The 23,515-nt window shown below is 43.9% G+C and overlaps 1 protein-coding gene across 3 annotated transcripts in view; it reads left to right on the forward strand.

The window, feature by feature from the left end:
* Positions 1-23,515, forward strand: part of RARB (retinoic acid receptor beta) — a 355,682-nt gene that overhangs the window by 261,638 nt on the left and 70,529 nt on the right. For all 3 annotated transcript variants that reach the window (XM_037070722.1, XM_037070723.1, XM_037070724.1), the window contains exon 3: positions 8,234-8,375. In XM_037070722.1, coding sequence (XP_036926617.1) covers positions 8,234-8,375 — 142 coding nt within the window. The remainder of the gene's footprint in view (positions 1-8,233; positions 8,376-23,515) is intronic.

Below are 23,515 nucleotides of genomic sequence, written 5' to 3' on the forward strand. Positions count from 1 at the left end.
TGATTGTGATGGGATTGAAATCTTTTTAATGACCAAGACAAAGCAACCAAGTGGTTCCTTACTTTCTTTCTCTTCTTTCAGTTTGGAAGGAGAAATTACCCTTTTGAACTTTGTATGGGATAGAAATTAACTCTGCAAAAGCCCAGTGCAAACAGATGTGCCTCCCACACTGCTTTTTGGGTGATTTCTCTCCTGATGCAATGCGTTTTTATGACTGATACAGTGCCAAGTTGCTTTTTTTCTGACAAAAAAGGAAGAAAATCGTTTTTACTTAGTGCCTTTCTTCAAACGATGGTGACACATTCTGCCCATGTGAAAACTGCTGTAAGGGTTTCTAATGCTGAAAAGCAACTTTCCTTCAAAACACTGCCATGTAAATTCTCTTAAGCAACCTTATTAATTCAATAGGAGTCAACAGATTGAAATGTTATTTCAGAGATCAAGTCTTGGTTGCAGACCACAGTGTGGTAACTGGAGGGAGGGACGGGGAGTGAGTAAGGTAGAAGAAGGTATAGGGGCATAAATGGTGATGGAAAAATTAAAAAAAAAAAGAAATCAAGGATTCTTAAGCTACATTTCTTCCCAGCTCTGAGGACAGGCTAGGATTTTTAGGTATTTGTATTGATATCCAGAATTCACTGCCTACTTTATAATGTATAAAATAACAGCATGATGAAATCAGCGATCCATAGCTTCCTGGACAATCTTGGCAAAATATAATCCTAACTGTCTCCTGCACCAAAGAGTAAATGCCTCTCCAATAAGTGCCTCGTGGGGCCTTCATAATCTTCCGCAGCCTGAACATCAGTCCACTCTCCCAGCGGTGTGTGTGTGTATCTCTCTCCACAGACTCTACACACACACACACAGACTCTCATGATCCATCCCCATTATTCACATCTCTGCCAACGCGGACCACTGGCGCTTCCCTGCGCTTTCTCACCACCCCTGCTGCTCACCCATGATGGTAAAAGCCTGCCATTCAAGTCTCATCCCTTCTTTAGAGCCCGGATCAAGTGCCAGTTCCCCACTAAGACCTTCCGATTCCCATGGCCTATACTCAGTAAATATGTTATTTGTGCCAGCTATGTGCCGGGCACTATCCTGGGTACTTTGTAAGTTCTTAATACACTGCTTGGTAGCATCTGCCACAGAGCGTTCACGCGACTTTTTCTTGGTGGACTGAGAAAGAGCAGAAATCATGCCTTCAACAGTTGACCCTTGAAGAATAGGGGATTAGGGGCATCAATCGACCCATGCAGTGGTAAATCTGAGTATAACTTTTGACTCCCCTAAAACTTTTAATAGTCTACTGTTGACTAGAAGCCTAGCTGGTAACATAAACAGTTGATTGACACATATTTCTTGTAACATATGTACTATAGGCTGTATTCCTACAATAAAGTAAGCTAAGGAAAAGAAAATATTATTAAGAAAAGTGTAAAGAAGAGAAAGTATATCTATAGTACTATACATATTTATTTTAAAAATCTGTGTATAAGTGAACCTATGCAGTTCAAACCCATGCTGCACCAAGGGTCAACTGTGCAAAGTAGTATGCCCGAGAGAGCCCACCACCTCTGCTCCAGGTAATTGGCACTGAAGGAATGAATCAGTATGTGAATAAGTAAATGCTGATAGAGATAGCCTCTGGAGTCATGAGGCTGCCTACCTATTCACAATAGTTTGTGTCATTCAGCGTTTCAGAACAGTGTTCCATCCTATTTGGAAATCTTTATTTTGAACACAGAAAGTATATTGAAAATCAGTCAGAAGAAAGCTTTAATGAAAGGGGCTTTGTCAATAATGGTAGACACCATTCACGGGGCACTTGCTGTGTGTCGGACAAGGTGTTAATGCTTCATAGGCGTTCTCTAACTGGGTACGCTCAGTAATCCCACAAGGCGGGTATTTTTATTATTTCCATTTTACTGATGAGAGAAACTGGAGCCTTAGTGTAACTCACTCAGTGTCACACAGATAGTAAGTGACAGAGTCAGAGTTCGAATCCACATGTGCCCGAAGTACAGCCTAATTCCTGATCAGCAAGCCAGGGTCTAAACTGATGAAAATCACCGTCTGTGGGAGAAGGTGGGAAATACGATGTGTGATAACATCTGAAAACTGGAAGGTGAAACAGGCTCCGTGAACAGACAAACAAATTCCAAGACTTACAGCTGTGATTTGAGGGTATTAGTGGAGAGATTGTTGCCCAACTTAATAATCTCATCAAAATACAAAGGGCGTGGCATTAGCCACTTTGATTTTCTCCACGGTCTCTGTAGCTTTGGGATTTGAGACTAGCCCATCAAGAGAATTAGGAACTTTAGATTTCCAAGTATAGGAAAGAGTATCTAGTTTTAGAAGAGACTCTCGTTCTTTCTGATTGAGGGTGGTTTCTGCACTGTAGACAGTAGAGGATTTGTTAGAACAATGGTGCTTCCTTCCCTGGAGGGGACACAGAAGTCACCTGAGTGAGTTACGGGCATTCGGCAATTAGTGCTAAGGAACGAACGACCCATGGACCAGATGGCTCTAATGCATATGTGGTCGCCTCTACCGTGTGAGTATTCTTGTCCCTTTTTAGTTAGACCCTCGTTCAGTGAGAGCAAGATCCCGAGATAAGAAAGGGTGAAAAAAAATCCATGACTAGAAAACACTTGACTCACTTGGTGATGAAGATCTGTCTTCTTTTTCTAGGTAATTACAGTGTTAATTGTGCTACTGGCTTTGACTGTCGCAACCAACAGATGGCATGATTAATCAATAGAAGCCATGGTTATAAACAAAAGTCATAGTTAACCAACCCCAAACCCATGGCTAATTAATAGGAGTCATGATTAACCAACAGAAGTTATGATTAACAACAGAAATCATAGTTAATCAGCACAAACCACGGTTAACCAACAGAAGTCCTGATTGACTAAACTTGATTACAAGCCAAATCAGTGGATCTTTGATTAACCTCGGAGAAATCTGGCTGCTTGTTTCCTTTTTCATTTCCTGTGTGCCATTTATTCAGTTTTTCCAAAGGCAATATTTGCAAATGTGTAGTACAGTCACATTGCTTGCTTATTCTTAAGTACAGATAGTATCGTCCTCAACAAATGCATAACTATTGAAGAATTTTTATGGAATTAAGATATAATACACCCAGGATTATCCATCTGGCTTGGGTTATAGCTATGAGTTCATGCATGCATGCATTCATTCGTTCATTCCATTGATGTCTATTTATTGACTATCTACTGTGTCGGGATCTGTCCCGGTCCTGGGGATATGGACCAGTACAATTTTATTAGGTGCTGAAATATTAAGACACTTTCCTACAAGTTGTTTAGTAGACATTGCCTTGAGTCTTTCCCTCCCTTTCCTCAAGCCCACTGTCTTGAGTCCAGGGAAACCATATTATATATCATCCCAAGACCATATTGGAGGTCACTAACCCACCCAATTTAGTTCTGGGGAGCTAGCTCCCATTTCTATTCTTTCCCCCTGTCAGGGAGGCGTGGACTCCAGCAAGGAAGATGTCACACTCAGTGGTGGTACCTTAATGTGGAAACACAGGATGCCTATTGAGCTCCCTAGGCCATGACCACTGGCCACAAGCCAGCATTCCCCTATCTTGCCCATGGAACCTCTGAAGTAGATACTAGCATTGTTTAATGTTTTCAATATCATACTTAAATAGTCGTAATGAGAAGGAAAAGCAAAATACCAGCGTGGCCTAGAGGAGGAAGCAATTTGTGCATGCTTGTCTATGCCAGAGAGGGCTTCCTGGATGAGGTGACATACATCTTGAAGCCCTGACAGGAGTTTTCTGGATTTACTCAGGAAACAATGTTCTAGGAAAGTGAAAGAGTAAAATTGCAGTTTCAGCAACCCAAGACTTGGTGTCAAAAAAACAGATATGAAAACTTGCAGCCATGAGCTCATGGGCCAGTTAGCAAAGTGTTCCTCCTTCAGTCCAGCCACCCGTGTCTGCCTGGGGTCCCTCACAGAGGTGTCGTGATGATGCAGTTCCAAGATTATATGAAAGCCCTCATATGGGTGTCTGTTAAGCCCTAGGCTAGTCCCAAGAAATTGCCGTTTTGCCCGCACAGGTTGAGGATGTCTCCTTCCTTTAGTCTTTTGGCACCATCTCCTCCATGGCCATTTCCTTTGTCCACAGAAACACCCTCGTTCTCAACTCGAAAGCCATCCCATCTCATCACTGCCTGGTATGATCAGTCATTGGAATCCCAGAAATTTATACCTGGAAAGGATCTTAGAAATAAGCCACCCAGTCCCCTGGGGCTGTGACTTGCCCCAAACCACTCGGTGGTAAGGAAGAGGACAGCAACCCAGCACCGTGACTTCCCCTGTCTTCCTCTTCTGCGTACCCCCTCTGTCCCCTTGGGCTGCTCTTCCACATGGGACCAAGTCCTTCTTCATTACACAAGGCCTGTCCAGAAAGTATCCAGTCATGTACTATGAAAAATAGAGACGCTTATTGAAGAAGATACAAGATAGAAGAAACATAGAACAATGACACCCCAGTCCCCATTGTATTTTCCTGAATCTTATCAGCGGTCTGAAATCTCTTTCCTTTCAAAGGGGGTTTTAGTTTTGGGGCAAGGCAGAAGTTGCTAGGCGCCAAATCTGGGCTGTAGGGGGTGCTGACTCACCTGGGTGAGTTGGTGTTTTGCAAGGAAACTTCATGGGATGTGATACATGAGGGAGCACATTGTAGTGATGAAGCTGCTGACCACCAGTTGCCCACAGCTGCGGCCTGCTGAATCATCTGATAGTGTCCTCAGAGGAATGTTCCAGCTAAACACAAAGTCTGATGCAAATTCGTTGTTCTACTCGTTCAGGCCTTTTTAATGCAACGGCCACACAGTACCTGTGCTCACTAGACTACGTCTACTGCCCCCATTGACTGGTACAGTGAAGTCATCAGTGTTCACACATGTGCATTCCAGTCCGCTCTCCTTGGCTGGCAGATTACGCCGATGCCACACACACCATTCCCATTGTATTATCAAAGGCTGGACCTTTTCTGGAGAGACCTCATATACTTAGCTTTTCCATCTTTTCTCCTCCAGATATGTCTCTAGCCACCTACTACCATGAAAAACTAGCACACCCGAACACAGTCCATCGAAAGCCCATTGTTACACATGACAAGTTTGGGGTTACAGTTTTGTTTCCCAAAGTATGAGGCTCCCAGTTGTAAGTGGAGTGGATTCATGGCTTTAAGCCACATTGAGTTACATAGTAAGAAACTTGTTCGTTTTCCTCTGCATTCTCCCAAGGGAAAATCTCAGCAGTGCTCCTCTGTCCCTAAGGCTTGCTCAGTCCCCTTTTCAGCAAGGAGGGAGGAGGCCGGGGCTCCAAGCCCTGGGCATATCCAGTGGCCCATGAGAGGGAAGCAACACCTGATTATGGTTGGGTTTGACTTGCGTTTCACTTGGTGAGGGCCTTCTCATATTGACAGTTGGGGCTGGTTTTCCAATTAAGCTAGAGTTGAAAAGTGTCCGTTTAAATGGCGTTAAATATAAATAGAGTCAACCTAAATAGACGTATTAAATAATGCGTAGGTGGCATGAGGCTATGCCCCCGCCCCCCCCCCCCCCCCCCCCCCACACACACACTAAGTCTTCAAAGCAGTGGCCTGAGTAAAAGCCTGTTAGGCAGTTTTGTGTAACACTTCACAGCATCTGCGAGGGAGAAGGGCCCGCACAACGTAAACCTCTTTTGGGCCTCAGGGGGCATTTCTGTTTACCCAACCCATGTATAAAAATACCTCACAGCGTATAGTTTAGTCAGCAAGTATCCTACCTTGGTGGAAATGATTTACTGAAACTTAGACCTTCTCCTGAAATCCAGCCAAAAATCTGATTTGGAAAACCAAGACGTGCTATTTGGTTTCTTGCCGTCACTGTTAGGGAACCACCCTGACTGGATAATTCGCGACACATGAAGTTCTCTAATTCTGTCTCCTGTCACCCGCCCACCGTGAGGGGGTTTGTTCCCTCCTCCACGATCACGCGCTAGGAATGTGCTGAACTGGATATTCAGTTTTTAATAAACGGAGGTCACCTTTGCCCATAGCTCACCAGCTTCACTTATGCTGAAACGACTGGGTCTTCCACCGGGTCCGTGTTTTTCGGCAGGAGCACGGTGGAGTTTTGGTCCATGCGTGTGTGTGCACCCGGCAGCCAAGAGGGCCCCGCGGGGACTTGTTTTCTGCAGGAAAGGATGTGTTTTGAGGCGACCATTCTGCACAGATTCTTTGAGGGTTTCAGAGTATTTGTAACCTGTCATTTTAGATTCTGAGCATATTTGTAGCTCCAGCGGTACAAAAATAAACTGTGTTTTCTTGGAAAATGTGTGTGTCTGGGATGTGACAGCAGCAGCAGACTGCAACAAGATTTCCAGGCATTCACAGTTGAAGCATGCCAGTAAAAGTATGTTTATTTAGACAGTAACATCCTAGGGTGCCCACGTAAATATCCTGAACAATGTGTGTTACAGGAGCTTTCTTCGCTAATTGTGCTTTAGCTCTGAACATTTTTCGTTCTGGCTCCTGGAGTGTTAATGGGCTACAGGGAAAGTTGAACTCACACGGTGAGTCTTATTTGCTGTTCAACACATGTTAGTGGGATGTGCCTTACGTTCGAGAGAATTGTCTCTGGTGTAGGTAAACATGACATCTCAGTTGAGAATGTAAAACTCTTTGCTTTTAATACCTCCTAGCAACACTGGGGTTTGTGCTGGGCAGTGGAAGAGAGAAAAGGTGGCAGATATACCCTACACTCCCTATTCATTCATCCGTGCGTTTACCAAGCCTCACTGATTATCTGTCGTCTGCACAACTGTGCGATAGAGATAGGGAGGACAGAGAGAGGGCCAGGAAACTGTGCTCTGGGCGCCAAAAGCCTGCTTTACTTCCTCAGCCCTTCCCCCAAATCGGGACAAATTGCCTCTTTTGTCAACATACAATTTTCAAAGAGTTAAAAAACAGTAACTCATCCCAATATTCAGCAAGCACACATTGAAGACTTATTTAACTCAATAATGACAGGATCAGTAGGGTGAGAAAACTGGCGCAGAAAAGGATACCAGAGAGATATCTAGGTAAGTGGACAGGTAGGACAGAAGGACGGACAGACGCAGTGGAATGAAAGGAGAAAAGGATGCTGGAGTAATATTGCAAAGTTAGGTACAAAACTGGTTAACATTGTCCTACCAGGGAATAAAATAGCAATTTGAGGGATTATATGCCTACCAAGCAGAAATTGTCTGCACCTATACTAGACAAATATCATTTTGTTATTTTTTTAGTCATCCGCAATCCTTATAGTCTGGGCCCAATCAGTGGTAGAGAGCAAGGCACAGAAAGTTACATTTGTCAAGAGTGTTAGAGGACTGAAGTGAATTTGTCACTCAGTGCTGCCGTGCGGTGCTGCCCACTAGAACCTTCTGCGGGTGTGAAAATATCGTGCCCATGTGCTGTGCACTGTGGCAGCCACTGGCCGTACGCCACTGGTGCGCATTGGAAATGTAGCTAGTGAAAGTGAGGCATGGAAATGTTAATTTTATTTAATTTTTATTACCTTTGATTTAAATAGCCATATGTGATTAGTGGTCATTATATTGGAAAGATGGCTCTAATATGCCATTAAATGGGTAGTCATTTGTCTGTTTCGTTTTCTGGGTAATTTTTTCTTAAATACTTTGTAAATTACATCGTATTGTAAGTATCCTAACAAGAGTTAGATATGTGAAAGAACTCAGGGAAGACTCCTTTGAAAAGGCCTAATTCTGTCTATAATCAAATAACTTCTTTGACAAATACGGTGCCTCTTACCTTGCGTTTCTTGAGAGTGGACTCATCAGAAGCCATTCTGGCTGGCAAGGCAACCGCTTGTGAAGTTAGCTTATTTGGAGGGAGCCCAACTCTGCAGTATGTTTTCCAACTGAATCAGCTAAAGGTATTCATTTCCTTTAGCAAGATAATAACAGTCATGTCTCATTTGGATTAAAAGGGGCTCTCTGGTTTGCAAAAAAAGAAAAGGAGAACTGTTACTATTTTACAAGGATTTTCAGGTTTACATAAGTCAACGTTTCTCCTGCCATCACCTCATTACTCAGGATGAGCAATCAATGCATTGATAAAGCTGGCTGTGATTTCTCTCGAAACTCAGTCGTTTTACCCGGTTTTCTCGTCTCGCTTGCTTGCTTGCAGGGTTTTTTCCGCAGAAGTATTCAGAAGAACATGATTTACACTTGTCACCGAGATAAGAACTGTGTTATTAATAAAGTCACCAGGAACCGATGCCAGTACTGTCGACTCCAGAAGTGCTTTGAAGTGGGAATGTCCAAAGAATGTAAGTGGAGTCTTAACATTGTTTTCCTGTTTGCCTTATCTATAAATATGATTGGCTCAGTTTCTAAAATCAAGTCGAGGGGGACGTCAGCATGTGGAATTCGGACAGACACTGATGATATATTGCCAAGAGCAGGTGTAAACAGAGATGGCATGAAAATAGAATAACTGTGGGGATTTTTCAGATAAAACTTGAGTGGCAGTTGGTGAAAAGACAGGAGTTGGGTGTCGTGGATGGCAGGTTTGTATTCCAGGGCAGTTACTAACTCTGTGTATTTCAGAGCCACTAGTAACTCGAACATACCACTCAGAGCCTATACTTCCCCAACTTGACAATGGAAAGAGAGGGTTTTGCCTGCGTTGGTGAGAATAAAATGAAGTGAGAGGCATGAATATTGACAGTAGTGATAGTTTGCCCTTTTACAGAGGGGAGGAAATGTAAATTTTTTGTTGTGGAAGAAACATGGAGAAATTTGGCACATTGGCATTTTTCCAAAGTTGATGTAGCTTTTTGCCTCCCATTCCACTCACTCTTCCAAACAGTTATATGCTTTATTAATGTAAAAAAAGAAAATTTTAGTAGATTAAATGAGTGGACCATAAACAGCTGCTCGTAGGGATTTGAAATAAGCATGCTTTAATATAGGCAGAGGACAAAAAGCTTCATTCCTAGATTCTCTCTTCCGTGCTTTCCAGTGTAGGGAGTGAGAAATTGACAGGCAGATGGCTCGGTTTGGGCAGGTGTAAGGAAGATGATGGGGTATGTGCTGGTGCAGGACTTAATGGGATTGCTGTTGCTCCATTCATTCCATCACTTGGTGATTCGGCGAAGGCAGACTATGAGTGGAGCCCTCCACTAGCTGTTGTGAGTGGACTCTGGAGATGCCTGAGGCATGACCATTGCCCTCCCAGAGTGTAGGCCAAATAGCCAGGCATCTTAGCCACAATCTTGCAGTGGGGTTTGCAGCCTTATCTTACAGGTTAGGGGCTCTTGGATTTTGGAATTGGGTATACGTGGCCATGGAGGAGGAGCCTGACTGGGGAGGAAAGGCCCATAATAATGCAGCATCACCCTGCAGGGGCCCAGAAAGCAGCAGGCTCCCTGCTGGGAGCTACGACTTAGGGATGCTTCTTGGTGTCCTGCCCAGTGTCCTAACTGTACCCAGAGTTTCATTCGCTCTTCTGCCTTCTGGATTTCTATGCTTCAGGGAAAATGTCAGGGCTGGAACCAACTCAGTTGACTTAAGCCAATTAGCATTTTGTATGTCGCAGCCACGGCCCTGGGTTCGTGGTGTGAACATGTAACGAAGTCTGGTCCAGTGAGAATGAATTCGAGGCTCAACCTTATGATGCATAAAATAAAAAAAAATGGTACATCAGACTTCATCAAAATTAAAAATGCCTGCTTTCCAGAAGATACTGTAAAATTAATGAAGAGACAAGCCACAAGCTAGGAGAAAATATATGTAAACATCTGATAAAGGACCCATATCTAGAATATATAAAACCTCTAAAAAATTCAATAATAAGAAAGCAAATAGCCCAATTATAAAAAATAGCCAGTCCCCTTCAAAATTGCCAAGATTATGCAAGGCAAAGATAGACTGAGAAACAGTTCCAGATTAAAAGAGACATGACAACTAAGTGCAATGCATAATCTACATTGGATACTGGATCAGAAGTCAAATAGCCATGAAAGACATTATGATGACAGTTACTAAACTTTGAATATGGACTACAGATTAGAATATAGCATTGCATCAACTTCATATTTCCTGACTTTGGTCATTGGGCTATTATGTAAGAGAATGTACTTGTTCTTGGTGTCTGCAACTAGCTCTCCATGGTTCAAGAAGTGTGTGTGTGGCAAGACAGACGTTCACTTAGCTCAGGCCCCACATCCCCCCATTGATGACAAAAGCATGATATTGACCTGAAATAGCCAGATTATTCATAGGTTCATAGAGGTGAGTGGGACTCACAGGACGATCACGGTCTGCCATTCTGTAGACACGGATGTCACCCTGTAGTTCTGTGGGAGAATTTCAGTTCAGGCTGAAATTATAAATGAGTAAGCCAGATGTGGACTCAAGAAAAATCAGTACTTTTGCTTTATTTTGTGTGGGCTGGAGACCCATTTCCTGCTTACATTTCTTAAAACCCATATCCTGCTGCTCTGTAAAAACTGGCAGCTTGGTTAGCAATTAAAAAAAATAATGTTTACTCCCACAGGAAAACTCTAGTTTCAACCCTCAAGGAGCGTATCACCTTAATCAGATTTAAAAATATAGAAATGGGAAGAAAATGGGCTCATTATGCCCAAGTACACAAAAATAAATACATTTTCCATAGAAGGAAATTGAAGGGGAGAAATAAACACTTGGAGTGTAGGGACTGAGGCTCTAATAGAATATTTTAAAAGTTGAAAGAGAAGGAAGCAGGAAAATATGAGAATCGGTAACTATTTACATCACAATATACGCAACTGAAAAGAACCCAAGAATAATAGACTCGTGGAATGTTAGAACTGAAAAGGGATCTCAGAGATTGATTTTCACTCACCTCTCATTTGACATACAAGTACGCTAGGACCCAGAAAGGTGAAACGGGTTTCCCAGCAATCCCCAACTGGCTAGAGACAGACTGGGATTACAGGCCATGCCTGCCACCTCTCCTTGTCCTGCTTTCTTTGCGATACCAAGATTAGCAAGATTAGCGTTCAGTGCTAGCCCTAGGTTGGGACAATTTGTTAGTGTGTGTCAGAGCTCCTTAGATGCAAGTAAGAGAAAACCCGGCTCAAAGTGCCATAAGGTGTAAAAAAAAAAAAAAAAATCAGCACGAGTAACAGTTCAGAGTAACACAGCTGGAACCAAGGGCTCCTGTTCCTTTTCGGGACACTGTTCCTGTTCATCCGTCACAGCTGTTTTTGCTATGTTGGTTTCGTTTCCGGGAAGATTTTCCCAAGTGCGAATAAAGATGAGTACCAAGAGCTCCAGGTCTATAGTCTGCCCAGCAACAAGAAGGAGACTCCACCAGTGCCTAGGCACCCGTTGTGATTGGCCTCACCTCAGTCACATGCCCTTCTAGGAACACATGGCTTTGCGGCCAGGGTAGAATACAGCGATTGACTCTGTTTGGATCATGTGCCTATCCCCGGGAGACAGGACTGAGTTTGACCTCACCCCAACCGCATGGGCAGGGTGTGGGAGAAAGTGTTCCTCAGTGGAAAGTCAGAAAGATGGGGACACCTTGTGTCCCGCAGGGTGGTCACACAGTGTCCTTCCTGGTATATTCTTATTCTTATTCCCCCATAAAGGGGCTGGGGTGGGATAGAAAAAGGGAAAGGGAGGGGGTACAGTGGAAAGAAGGGAAAGAAAGAAACCTAAGGATTATAGTAATAACTAAGGTAAGGTGTTTCCCATGTGCCAGGCACTGAGTTATCCTCTTTAGGTGCTTTATCCCATTTGACCCTCACAGCAACCCTATGAGGTAGGTTAGTTAAAATCCTTCTCCCTGCCCCACTTTTTGGCAGATGTGGAAGCTGAGGCACAGATATGTTGATTAACTTACTCAAGGTAACACAGTAAGGGGATTTGGGCCCAGGTAGTAATATACACTGCATGCTACAAAAAAGAGCTTTTAAAATTCTGAGTTACCTTCTCGACTCTACTTTATTGCCAGTGGTTAATAAAACAATACTCACACTACTTGCTCTACGTTAGAGAGATAAACCCTGGAAAATCATGTGTAAATTTAATTCTTATAGATTGAATATGGTTTTAAATGTATAGGGGGGTTTACTGATAAAAGAAATCTTGTCGTGTGGCCCATCAGAAAAGCATGAGTATTCTTCATCCCTCTGTTCTGTAAGCGCTGGTTGGTGTACCTTCTGTTTTCCAAGGGGTTTGGAGGGCTAGGGGAGCCCTTTTACAGAGGAATAGCTATTTGTCAGAGCATGGAATTTGAAAGCAGTAACAGCGAGTGAAAAAAATCGATTTTCAGCAGCATTAAAAAGTGGTACAAAAATTTATGAAGAAGTCAGGGAGGAGGCAGGGGAAGCAGAATGCCTCCAAGTTGAGTGATGAGCATCTGCTGGTGGGGTGGAAGGCGAGTAACCATGTCAGTCCAGGCAAGCATGCACCCAAGCCCTGAAATAAAAACAAGAACTAAACATGAGGAACAGTAAATGAAGACATAAAATTTGGGATTGTGAAAGCAATGCCTGGATGAGCTTATCACGCAGATAAACAGCTCATTGTCCACCATAAGGAAGGAGAAGGTGTGAGAGTCTGCTGCTCACAGACCGTAGGCATTTAGAAAGTCTGACAAAGGCCTTTGACTCAGTTACAGAAACTCAAGGGGACAGTTCAAACTGCTGAGCCAAGGATCACCACATTTTTTAAGGGCCTAATCGAGAATAGTTTTGGCTTTGTGGGCCCTATCCTCTCTTTGAATTGCTCAGCTCTGACGTAGCACAAAAGCAGCCCTAGGAAATACATAACAAATGGGTGTGGTTGTATTCCAATAAAACTTTATTTACAAAAGCAGGTGAAGGGCTGGGTTTGTCGCAAAGGCTCTAGTTTGTGTACTTCTGCTGTAAGAGGCTCATCCAATGGCCAGGTATGCCAGTTAGGGCTGCCCTGGGATCTCATCTCCAGCTTCCTCTCTCATTCACTCATTTCCTACTAATAGACACCCCTGCTTCCAGCCACCCTGGACCATCCTTGCCCACAAGCCTCATACCTCCATATTTTTGTAGAGGCTGTTCCCTGGCATATTGGGCTTCCGCCTCCTCCTCGTCCTTCAGTTGAGACCCAGGAGACTGCTGAAATGTCACGTCCTCTTTGACGCCTCCATTGGACCCCACCCCACAGTCTAGGCAGAGTTGCTCACTCTTCCCTGTGTCTCTGTGGTGCTTTGAACACACTTCCATGAAGCGCAGGCTTTATGACAGTGTGATTCTACACACACTGCCTCGACTGCAAGCTCCTGAAGGGCAAGCATCAAGCCTTCATTGCTCTCTAGCCCCATGTGGCTCGATGTTGTGTTCAGTGACGTTAGAGCAGTTAAGTGGTTAAATGTGGCCATTTGGAAAGAACTGAATCCAGCATCGCCCTGGCTTTACTTTCTGAAAAGCTGTCAGACACAGAACAATTCTGTGTGTGCATCTATTCAGCTCTTATTCATGTGCTTCTTTGATCCAGGCCCCGAACAAGTAATTCAACTTCTTTGGCTTTGTGTTTTCTACCAGGATATGAGGAACATCAGGGTTGACAAAGAGCCCAGGCATGATGTGAGAATTGATGCCTTTAATCTTGTTTAGACAACAGAGTCCCTACAATCTGCTTCCTCTTGCCAGTTCCCTCCCCAGAAGACATTAGATCCTCTACTGCATTTGCTATTGAAAACGGTTGAACTGAGCAGGCGTCTTGCGGAACTGTGCATGGCAAAAGCACAGTTATGGTGGACAGGCAGAATGGACAAGTGGTGGAGTGTGGGGGCTCACTCACTTTTGTGAAACAAACCTTAGCTATCGAGCTGCTCCTGGACAAAAGGAAAGGATCCAGGGTAGACACTGGGGTCGGGAGACCAACAGGACAAATGGAAGATAAGAATTAGGCCAGAATTAAGACTTGTGTGCTGTGTTGAAGGGACAGTAGTGGGCCCTGGATGCTTCTAACAGTTGTCCAGTTCCCATGGTCCTCTGCCCTTCAAGAGGGGGTGTCCCCTACCCTGTGTCTGTAACCGAGATACTATGCAAGGTATTGTGGCTGCCTCCCCCATTCTATTTCTTTTCTTTCTGAAAAACCAGTGGCCATTAACTCGCAAAGGAACCTCTTCAGGTTGCTCTTTGGGCTTATGTATGTGCAACCTGTGCCTTCGCATGGTGGGCAAAGCATGTCTTTGATTTTGTTTGAGAATGCTGCTTAGTGTTTATTTTGCAGCATTTTTTCCTATGACAGTTTCATAAGTGTATTTGTAGAATAGAGCAATTGAATAATCTCTGAATTTAAGAGTCCCTAAGCACTCATTGACACCTTCTCATTTGGGGCATATTGAGCTTAAAAATAGCTTCTTATAAAGTCTCTAAATTTCGATTTATACTTTAGACATGAACGTCCCCATGGGTCGATTGGATAGAATGAATGTGCTTTGTACAGATGCTTAGATACTTTCATAAGAGGTTTCTGTGTTGTTCTGTGTTTCTCTCATTTCCCCTTTAGTGTTCGACTTACATTAAAACAAACCTTTTGGATTAAAGGCACTTAACCTCAGTTAAAATCACTTCTGTTGGTGCACAAATTATATTGATGTGCACATTGCTTCTATGGCTGGATTTTACTGGCTTAATAATGAGGAAATTCATATTGTAGGTTGCCCTGTGTACTTGGGAAATTACATAAAAATCATCATCAGAGCACTTAATGTCTTTCTAATTTTAGTTTATTTCTTCATTTGCTCCCCAGTTGCATCCTAGCCTGGTACTGCGTTTCTGAGGTTCACTGTGATCATTTTGTTCAGCTCACCAGAGATGCAGCATTAACCCCCTACATTCCCTTCTCCCCCAAGAGCCCCCCAAAAGTAAATGAAAGGCTGGAGACTTTATATTTTTATATCTGAAAGTGTCATCAGAGCTTGAAACTAAAAGTCTGCTGCCCCTTTCCACTTGCCAGATGTTAATGTTTTCCTGCATCTGTCCAGGAGATTTAAAAAAAAAAATTCCACTGGGGCCCTGGCAGCCCAGTGATGTCACTGCCACTGTGGGGCTTGAAGCCCATTGATACTCAGACTGCAAAGGAAGTATCAAAATTCCTTCAGCTTTACTAACACATTTCTCCCTGCAGCCCGTCTCACGGAAAGGGGATGCTCAGCACGGTCTCACCTTGGGAAAAGGAGAAATTTTCGTTACACAAAGGCACAGAGCAGAGGAGAGAGCAAGGGGCTTTGGGGTTAGCCTGAGCTGGGTTCCGATCTGACCTGCTCTCTCGTCATCTTATCTTGGGCAAGATGGTAATTTTGCTCCAAGTGGAAGGAGCTAACCTACAACATGGGGCTTATGGTGGAAACCTGGCGGGATTGTGTTGTGCATTGGACCTCACGAGGATAAAGCATTTAGCACCGTGGTTAGCACATGGTAGGTGCTAAATAAATGAAAGCTGTTCTCTCGGGTTCTCCCCCTAGTGGTGACACAGGCTCTGTCTCTGCTTGAGTTGCTGCTGCCGCAGCTGGTTTTTGCTTTTTATTTTACTAATGTCAATGTCAGTCCCCCTTCAGGAGAAAAGTGGCATGCAGAGGATCTATTCCTCCCAAATGGTTTATAATGCCACAGTGTAGGTATGCAGCCCCGATGGTAAGTCAGGGCATTAAAAATAAAGCTTGAAGGCATCATTTTCAAAATAAATATCCACCTTCCTCGGCCACTGAAACTGAGAGGCAGATGGCTCATTTGCCCAGAGACGCTGGAACACGTGTAATCAGAGAATGGGACAGGATCCTGGTATCGTGGAACCCAACGCCGGAGGGAAAGCCGAACTGGGGTGTCAGAAAGGACGCCTGGCCCCCTTCCTGCATCGGTTAGCTCAGGGGGAGGCCACCGGGGTCTCCCGGGCAGTGCCAAAACCACACCAAATCGCCAGGCAGGCAAAGTGTCCCTTCTCCCAACATCCTCCTTTGTCCCCCATTTGAGAGGAAGGCTGGGGGGATGTTGGGGTTAATGGGATAGTTGGTGGTCGCAGAGTGTTTTACCGACAGCACAGCCTCCCAAGACTCCAGGTCATCGGATGGCGCAGGTAGGACTGGTATCGTGTTAGGTTGTATTATGATCCTCAGTGTCCTGAGATTCAGAGAGGCTGAGGACCTGCCTCAAGTCACCCTGGCTTAAACCTCTGGGCCCTAGTGATTCCAATTCCCAGTACTTACCCATAGGGTTCCTGTGTGCCTTTAGTGCTAAAAACTTTTCAGTATCTTCACCCGCCGTTGCTCCCAAATCACATATTCTATCATTTACGTACATGATTTGACTTGATCTATATATATATACTAGTTTAATTCAGTTTTTCCCCAAGTGCAAACCCTGCACGCAGTGATGCGCAGCCTAATTTTAGGGAGTATTGAATTTAACGTGGAATCATATCAAATCAGGCAGTAATGAAGTTATTCCCTTTGCAGTGTTCAGTCTCTTTATTACCCACGAGAAAAACCTCAGTTTGATGCCAGAACAGCCTTAATTAATACCTCTTGAACCTTTGCTAATCCCCCTTTTTTACAGAGAGAGGACCGGCAACCATATCTAGTCCACACTAAATTGTATTTATTTCAGAGATGTGCGAGCTGTTTTCTTCAGGAGCCAGATAGTCCGTATTTTAGGCTTTGCAGGCCATTTGATGTTTGTTGCAACTGCCCGACTGTACCTACCGTTGTTTCCTGGAAGCTTCATGAATGAATATGGCTTTGTTCCAATAATACTTTATTTTTTTAAAAAAAAACAGGCAATTTACCTGAAAATGCTGTTTATTTTTTTACCCTTTTCTTTATGGAAAGTAATATGATTTTTTATAGTAGCAATATAAAATTCTCTAAATTTTATTTAAGCAAAAGAAAAATCAATTTCGACAGAAACCATAAGAGCATAGTTGTCTGAGAGTGTGTGAAAAATGGTGAGGCTAGTGCTGGAAGAATTCAAGTTCAACCAAATCTGTTTTTTATGTGCTGGCTGGTCGAATATTCTTGTATCTTAACAGAACTAGAACAGAGTCTGGGGTGGGTCTCAGCCCCCAGAGTCTCCCGTGGTGCCTCAGTTGCCATCAGTATCCCACTGACCTGCCCCTCATTCCTTCTCCCGTCCTGAGCTGTAAAGGACTCGAGGGTCTTGGGCAGCTGGGTCTTGCTTTTCTTGGATGCTCAGGGCTACAATCCTGGTACAATGAGGGGTTGATGAATGGGTAGGACTGTCAGGATGAGATTCCAGCATTTAGGTGAGGTGGTGGGAATAGGAGGATTCAGGGAGACCTCGAGTTGTACTGTTTATTCCCCCGTCTGGAGACCGGAGAGCAGTAGTGTTGTGGCTTGAAGCACAGACTCGAGGGGCAGCCGGGGTTCGAAAGCAGCCCACCCTTTGCTGTGTGTGTGATCTTGGGCGGGTTATTCAGTAACTCTGTGCCTCTGGTTCCTTCTCTAATAATAGGACCCACCACATAGGACCACTGGGAGGGGTAAATGGGTGCATCTCTGGTAGAAAGTAAAGATATTTCTTAGCTAAGTGTGAGCTCCCGTTCCTCTTCCTCCTGCTCTGATAATGCCCCATTCTGGCCTCCTAACAGTGGCCTGTTTGATCATCAATACGGTCCTTCGAGACTGTACAGAACAGCTAATGCTCCTTCGGCCCAGTGGTCCATTTACTCCAAACAAGAGGCACTGTCAAATTTGACATTTGTCTTTGAGGGCTCAGATGCAACAACCACAGAGCCAAATATCAGCTCTGAGCCAGAGGATCCCAGGTTGGGATTCATGGCCCTTCAGTGCTCGCAGAATTGCCTCCAAGTGTGTCAGCACGGACAGAGCCCTGCACAGCTGCCTCAGCCAGCCCCAGCCAACCCAGGACCCTGTCCTGCTCCCGAAATGCCCCATGAACCAGCCACGCCCAGCATGCCCATCGTGTGATTCAGCCTCAGGGGGTGTGTGTGGTTGCCTCTGTACTCCCTAGCGGCTCTCCTTGCAGGCCCTCCATCTCTCTCCTAGACACTCCAACATGTTTCTCTGAATTCCTCTCACCTCTCTACACTGTGACATGTTAGTGGTGCCTCTACTGGGTGACTTTGAAAGTCAAACTTGTTTTTGAGCCAAAGAGGTAGGTAGGTAGCTGTATGCACGGTGGGGGTGGAGACGGGGAGCAGAGGGAGAACACATAAGTATTCTCTGCCCTGACTGTGAGCATCTTAAGGGCAGGTACAATCTCGTTCTACTCTTATTTGGTTCCTCAACTGTAAGGCCAATCAATGCCTTGTACTTAATAGAAATTTCTGAAATGGATTGGAAACAGAGTACTTTAGGAGTAGAGATTGTAAATCAGGAACTTTCATCTGGCCTTCCTAAGAGTTAGGGATTTGAATGATGTCCCATTAATATAAGGAGCCTATTTTTGCCTTTTCTGTTTTGCCGCCTTCCCTAATTTGCACCCTATGAATTCTAAAATATTACTCCTCTTATGGCACAAAGTCTTGACCTTGTTTGTTCCACGGTGGACGTACCGAGTGAGCTTGTGGATAGGTCCTAACACAGAGAATGTGCTTTCCCTCAAAACTGAGCACACCTACACACTGCATTCCATCAAATCTGTAATTTGTTAAAGTGCACGATCGTTCATGTACCACTGAAAAGTGAGCAACAGCAGTTAAACCGAGACCAGTGAAGGTTGGAAGACAGGAGGCACTTTCATAGAGGGAGAAAGCAAATACCAGCTCTGTAAGAAAAGGGAACATGTCACATCCTAGGCTGGAAATATTCTGTGTTTTCATCTTGGGCTTTTTAAAAAAAAATTCTGCTTGAAATAGACGTTGATAAAGCCTCAGTGCCCAAAGACAATCCCCAGCACAGAGAGTTGGCTGAATAAATATGCAAGTGCTTCTAAAACAGCTGGCGGAGAACCTTTTGTTTGGAAACAAATGTCTCCTTGAAAATAGCAACCCGAAATTCCCTCGCAGCCCCTGTGTTCTGGGGCGATGAATGTGGCCCTTTAAGCACCTTCTCCAGTGACAGCCATTCTCTGGAAATTGCTCCATAAATCCGCGCGTAGAACGCGGTCTGGAATGCGCTCTTCTCGGAGTGGTTTTGAGCACTGAAACTCACCTCCTTTCCCTTTGCCCTCACAAAATATTAACCAGCACAGCCATTTCTCTCATCCTGCTCCCTTTAAACACTAGCAAATAAAGATTTGCCCAATTATCTGATGAGCTAGATTAATGGAAACAAGCATCCTTTTAGTACCTGGGCCAACTAGAGTGAACACCCTACTTCCTCGGGAGAAAGAATGTTTCTGCCCCAGAGACACACTTAATTGTTCCAACATTTCACTGCACCAGCGTAAAATACTCCCGTGATTTTTTAAAAAATTTTTATTGCTTTATTTCCAAAATGGTTTTGGGACAGGTAAGTGGTTTTGATGTTGGAGAATGCAACCCCCTGTGTTTCTTTGCTTCTAGGGGCCATTTTATAACATCACTTGGTCAGACCTATCTACCGTATTTTGATTCAGCAACATTGTTTAGACATGGAAATAGAGCTAAGGGATTTCACTGGTGTTTCAAAATGCACCCTCCTGGAAGCCAGCCATGATAAGGCCCTTCCAGAGGGAAAGATAAAAGTAGCTTCTAGTCAACTCTGTTGACTCAGGGGATTTAATGAGGACGGGAGGAGAATCAAGTGTGAACTGTAATGAGTGAAGGATTCCCACCTGGTGTGCGCAAAGTGTCTGGACAAAATGCTTGAGCCATTTTAAACTTGAAGGAAACTTGGCTGTGGTGCTCTTGGACTTGGAGCTCTTAGCAATGTGAAGATATTCAGGCTCAAACTTTACTTTCCACCCCCCACAAATGGATGAAGCCCCGTGAATTACTTGAGGAAGAGAGACCTCAGGACTTCCTCGCACTGGGTCCCGGGGCTGAGCAAGCCCCAGGAGGTGGCTTTCCCCACCATCCCCAGGAAGATGATGGTGTCCAGTTCTCAGAATGCGAGGCCACATTTTGTTTTCCCACAGAGTGCTTTTGCACGGCTCTGTGTTCCTGAATAATAATCCTGGCCACCCAATGGAAATGTGGCGCTTTACTCCACCGGAAAGGCTGACATTACAAGGCCTGACAATTCCAAGTGTTGGCAGTATGTGAAGCAGCTGGAACTCTCGTCCATGGCGGGTGGAAGTATAAGTGGAGCCAGAGTTTGGAAAACTGGGCAGCAACACTTTCTAAAGCTAAATATATCAGTGTGACTCTAATTCCCCTCCTGGGAACATCCTCAAGAGAAGTGAGGGCATAGGCCCACCGAAAGATATATGGAAGTATGTTCACAGCAGCTTCATTTCCTAATAGCCCAAAGCTTGAGGCAACCCATATGTCATCAGCAGCAAAATGTAGATAAATTGTGACAAATTCAAATAATGGAATATGCATGGCACTAAACAGCAAAGGAACCAACTGCTAGTAACAGCTAGTGACAGCGTGGCTGAATCTCATACTCATAAGGCTGAATAAAAGGACTCAGAATAAAACCGCATTCTATGTATTTCCATTTATTTAAAGATTAAAATGAGAAAAACTGATCTACATGGTAGAGGTGAGCGTGGTACTTGACCTCAGGACTTGAAAGGGGCACGTGGGAGCCTTGCGGAGTGCTGGAGTAATTGTGTGTGCTGTGCATGTTTTAACTCAGTCTAAAAGAAAAAAACCCAGATCGCATGTGGAAGTGGTGTTGGAGGGGGCGTGGCCATGCCCTCCCGTACTTGGCGAAGCCTTATCGCAGGGGAGAAGTGTAACATCCTCTCTGTAGAAGGATTCTCTCCCTTTCAACACACTCACGTTTCTACGGGAGGTATTTTTTACCTCTCCGCCTTTTGCCTTTTCATCTGATTTGGACCTTAGTCACGTGCATCTCCAAATGCGTCAAGAGCAGCAGCAGCAGCAGCAGCAGCAGCAGCGGTGATGGGATGGGATGTTATCCCGGATTCACTCTGAGTCCTCTGAGGATGGTTATGTAATACCTGTAATTGCATCAACCTGCCTAACGAGCTTTCCCTCCGGTGCCATGCCCTGCAAATTAATAGCCCATGGATCCATTTACAGCATGTTGTGTTTTGGAAAACTATTTCAAGCCATCAAATAATAAACAGCTTTTAAAAAAGAAAACATCAGAATTGTTATTTTTAAATGATTAATTATCAGTAGTGTCAGTAAGTTCCTCTCAGAGATGTCACGTGGTCAAAATGGAACTTATGAACCTGTGTAGAGTATAGTTTATTAACTAGTTGACTTTCTTTTTAAAAAATTTTATTTATTTACTTTTAGAGGGAACGGAAGGGAAGGAGAAAGAGTGGGAGAGAAATATCAATGTGTGGTTGCCTCTCATGTGTCCCCCACCAGGGACCTAGCCCGCAACCCAGGCATGTGCCCTGACTGGGAATCGAACCAGCGACCCTTTGCTTTCATAGGCCTGTGCTCAATCCACTGGGCTACACCAGCCAGGGCGACTTTCTTTTTTTCTACAAGTAAAAAGACATCACAGCCTCATGCTGATTCATTCCTCAAAGCCAGTGAGCACTAGTAAGTGCTCACACTGAGACTGGTTTAGAGACGTTGACCAGAAGGTTTGGTAGAACAGACGACCTGCCTTTTTTTACAGCCACCAGGGGGATTTCTCTGTGAGGCTGTTCACACTTAACAAAAAGGTTCTGCATTTATAGAAAGCCCATCTTGATTTTTGAAAAAACAACCAAAGGATCTAAAAGACATTCGGCTAATCACCTGAAGAGTCTGATGAGTGTGCTGAGTGTGCCCAGGCCGGGCAAGGGCTTCCGTTTGGTTCCTGCGTTCCTGGGAGAGCGAGGCAGGCAGGACTCTGGGTGTCCACAGCTTGAGAAAAGCCACATTTTGGGAGAAGCACGGGTTTTTCCAGATACTGGTGCTGAGGATGAACGGTTCCCAGCGGTTCGTATAAAGTGAGAACTGGGGGATGTCATTTAGGATGTCCTTGACATTTTTTGTGGTTCTTCCTTAGGACATCCTCCCATGTAGAAAAATCTCATCTGTTTTCCAAACTGGAATAAAAGGGGCATAGGAAATGGTAGCGGTCATTATGACCTAGACCTCAACAGAAGTAACTGTGGACTGGACACCAAAGAAAGCACAATCATGGTGTCCTCTCAAAACAAGGGTTGGCTTACCACCTCAGTCCATTTCAAACATCATTATTTAAGAGTTTGCTCCTTCAAATACTGTCTTTCTGGGTATCTTCTCAGTTTCTATTTAATTTTCTCTTTTCAGTCAAAATCAACTATATTTTAGTACTTTTATCTCTTTAGTAGGGTATAATTTATGTATCTTACTGGTATAGACCTTAAATGTACTGTTTTGTAAGTTTTGATAAATACCTACATTTTTCTATGTTTCCATTCAAGACATTAGAAGGAGACTATGGGAACCTTCTGGTTGGAATACTTCCGTATCTTGATTTGGGTGGTGGTTGCAGTTAAGGTAAATTGTTCTGATGTCTATCACCAGAGATTAGTTTTGCCTTTGAACTTCATATGCATGGAGTCCTGCAGTCTGCACTCTTGTATCTGGTGTTTCATTCATCATTAGGTTTGTAGGACTTTTCCATATTGGTACATGGGTCCGTTGGCTGTTCGATTCCTTTTGCTTACTGGCCTTTCATTTATAGAAAGGCAGTTCTCACCTTAGTGGATGTTTGGGTTGTTTCCAGTCTGGACCCATGAGGAATAAAACGGCCATGAACATCCTCGTATGTGCTGAAATTCGTGCATTGCGTAGACACTTACTTACCTTAGGTGTATACTCGAGAGTTGAATTACTGGGTTATAAGGACATGTGTTAACTTTTATTTTTTTTTAAATGGCCAAATGTTTTCCAAAGGGGCTATAGACACTTATTTCTCTTGGGTCTATAACTCAAACTTGGAATTATGGGGTCATAAGGACACATGTGCTTAATTTTCTTAAAACTGGCTGGTTTTCCAAAGTGGTTTATCAACTGTTTCACACTCCATCAACAGTGTTTGAGAATGCTGGTGGCTCCACATCTTTGTCAAGCCTGAATATTTCGCTCTTTTTAATTTTAGATATTCTACTTGGTGGGAAGTGCTATTTCATTGTGGTTTTCTCTGATACCTTCATTGCTGTCCAGTTCATCTGTGCTACTCAGGTTATATGGGCCTTGCTGTCTCAGGTCTTGATAATTCAGTAGGGACCCCATATAATTTCAACTTTGGACCGCAAATTTTCCTGATGATTAATGATACTGCATTGTTTAAAATTTAACCAAAACTGGCTCTATTTTTAAATCAGGAAGTATGCACAGAACTATGCACAGTTTGACCTCATATTTATAAAAATACAAAGTTTGGAAGTTATAGCTCAAA

This window comes from Sturnira hondurensis, unplaced genomic scaffold (genome assembly GCF_014824575.4).
Source record: "Sturnira hondurensis isolate 20B ecotype Veracruz unplaced genomic scaffold, ASM1482457v3 Scaffold0019006, whole genome shotgun sequence".
Lineage (NCBI taxonomy): Eukaryota > Metazoa > Chordata > Mammalia > Chiroptera > Phyllostomidae > Sturnira > Sturnira hondurensis.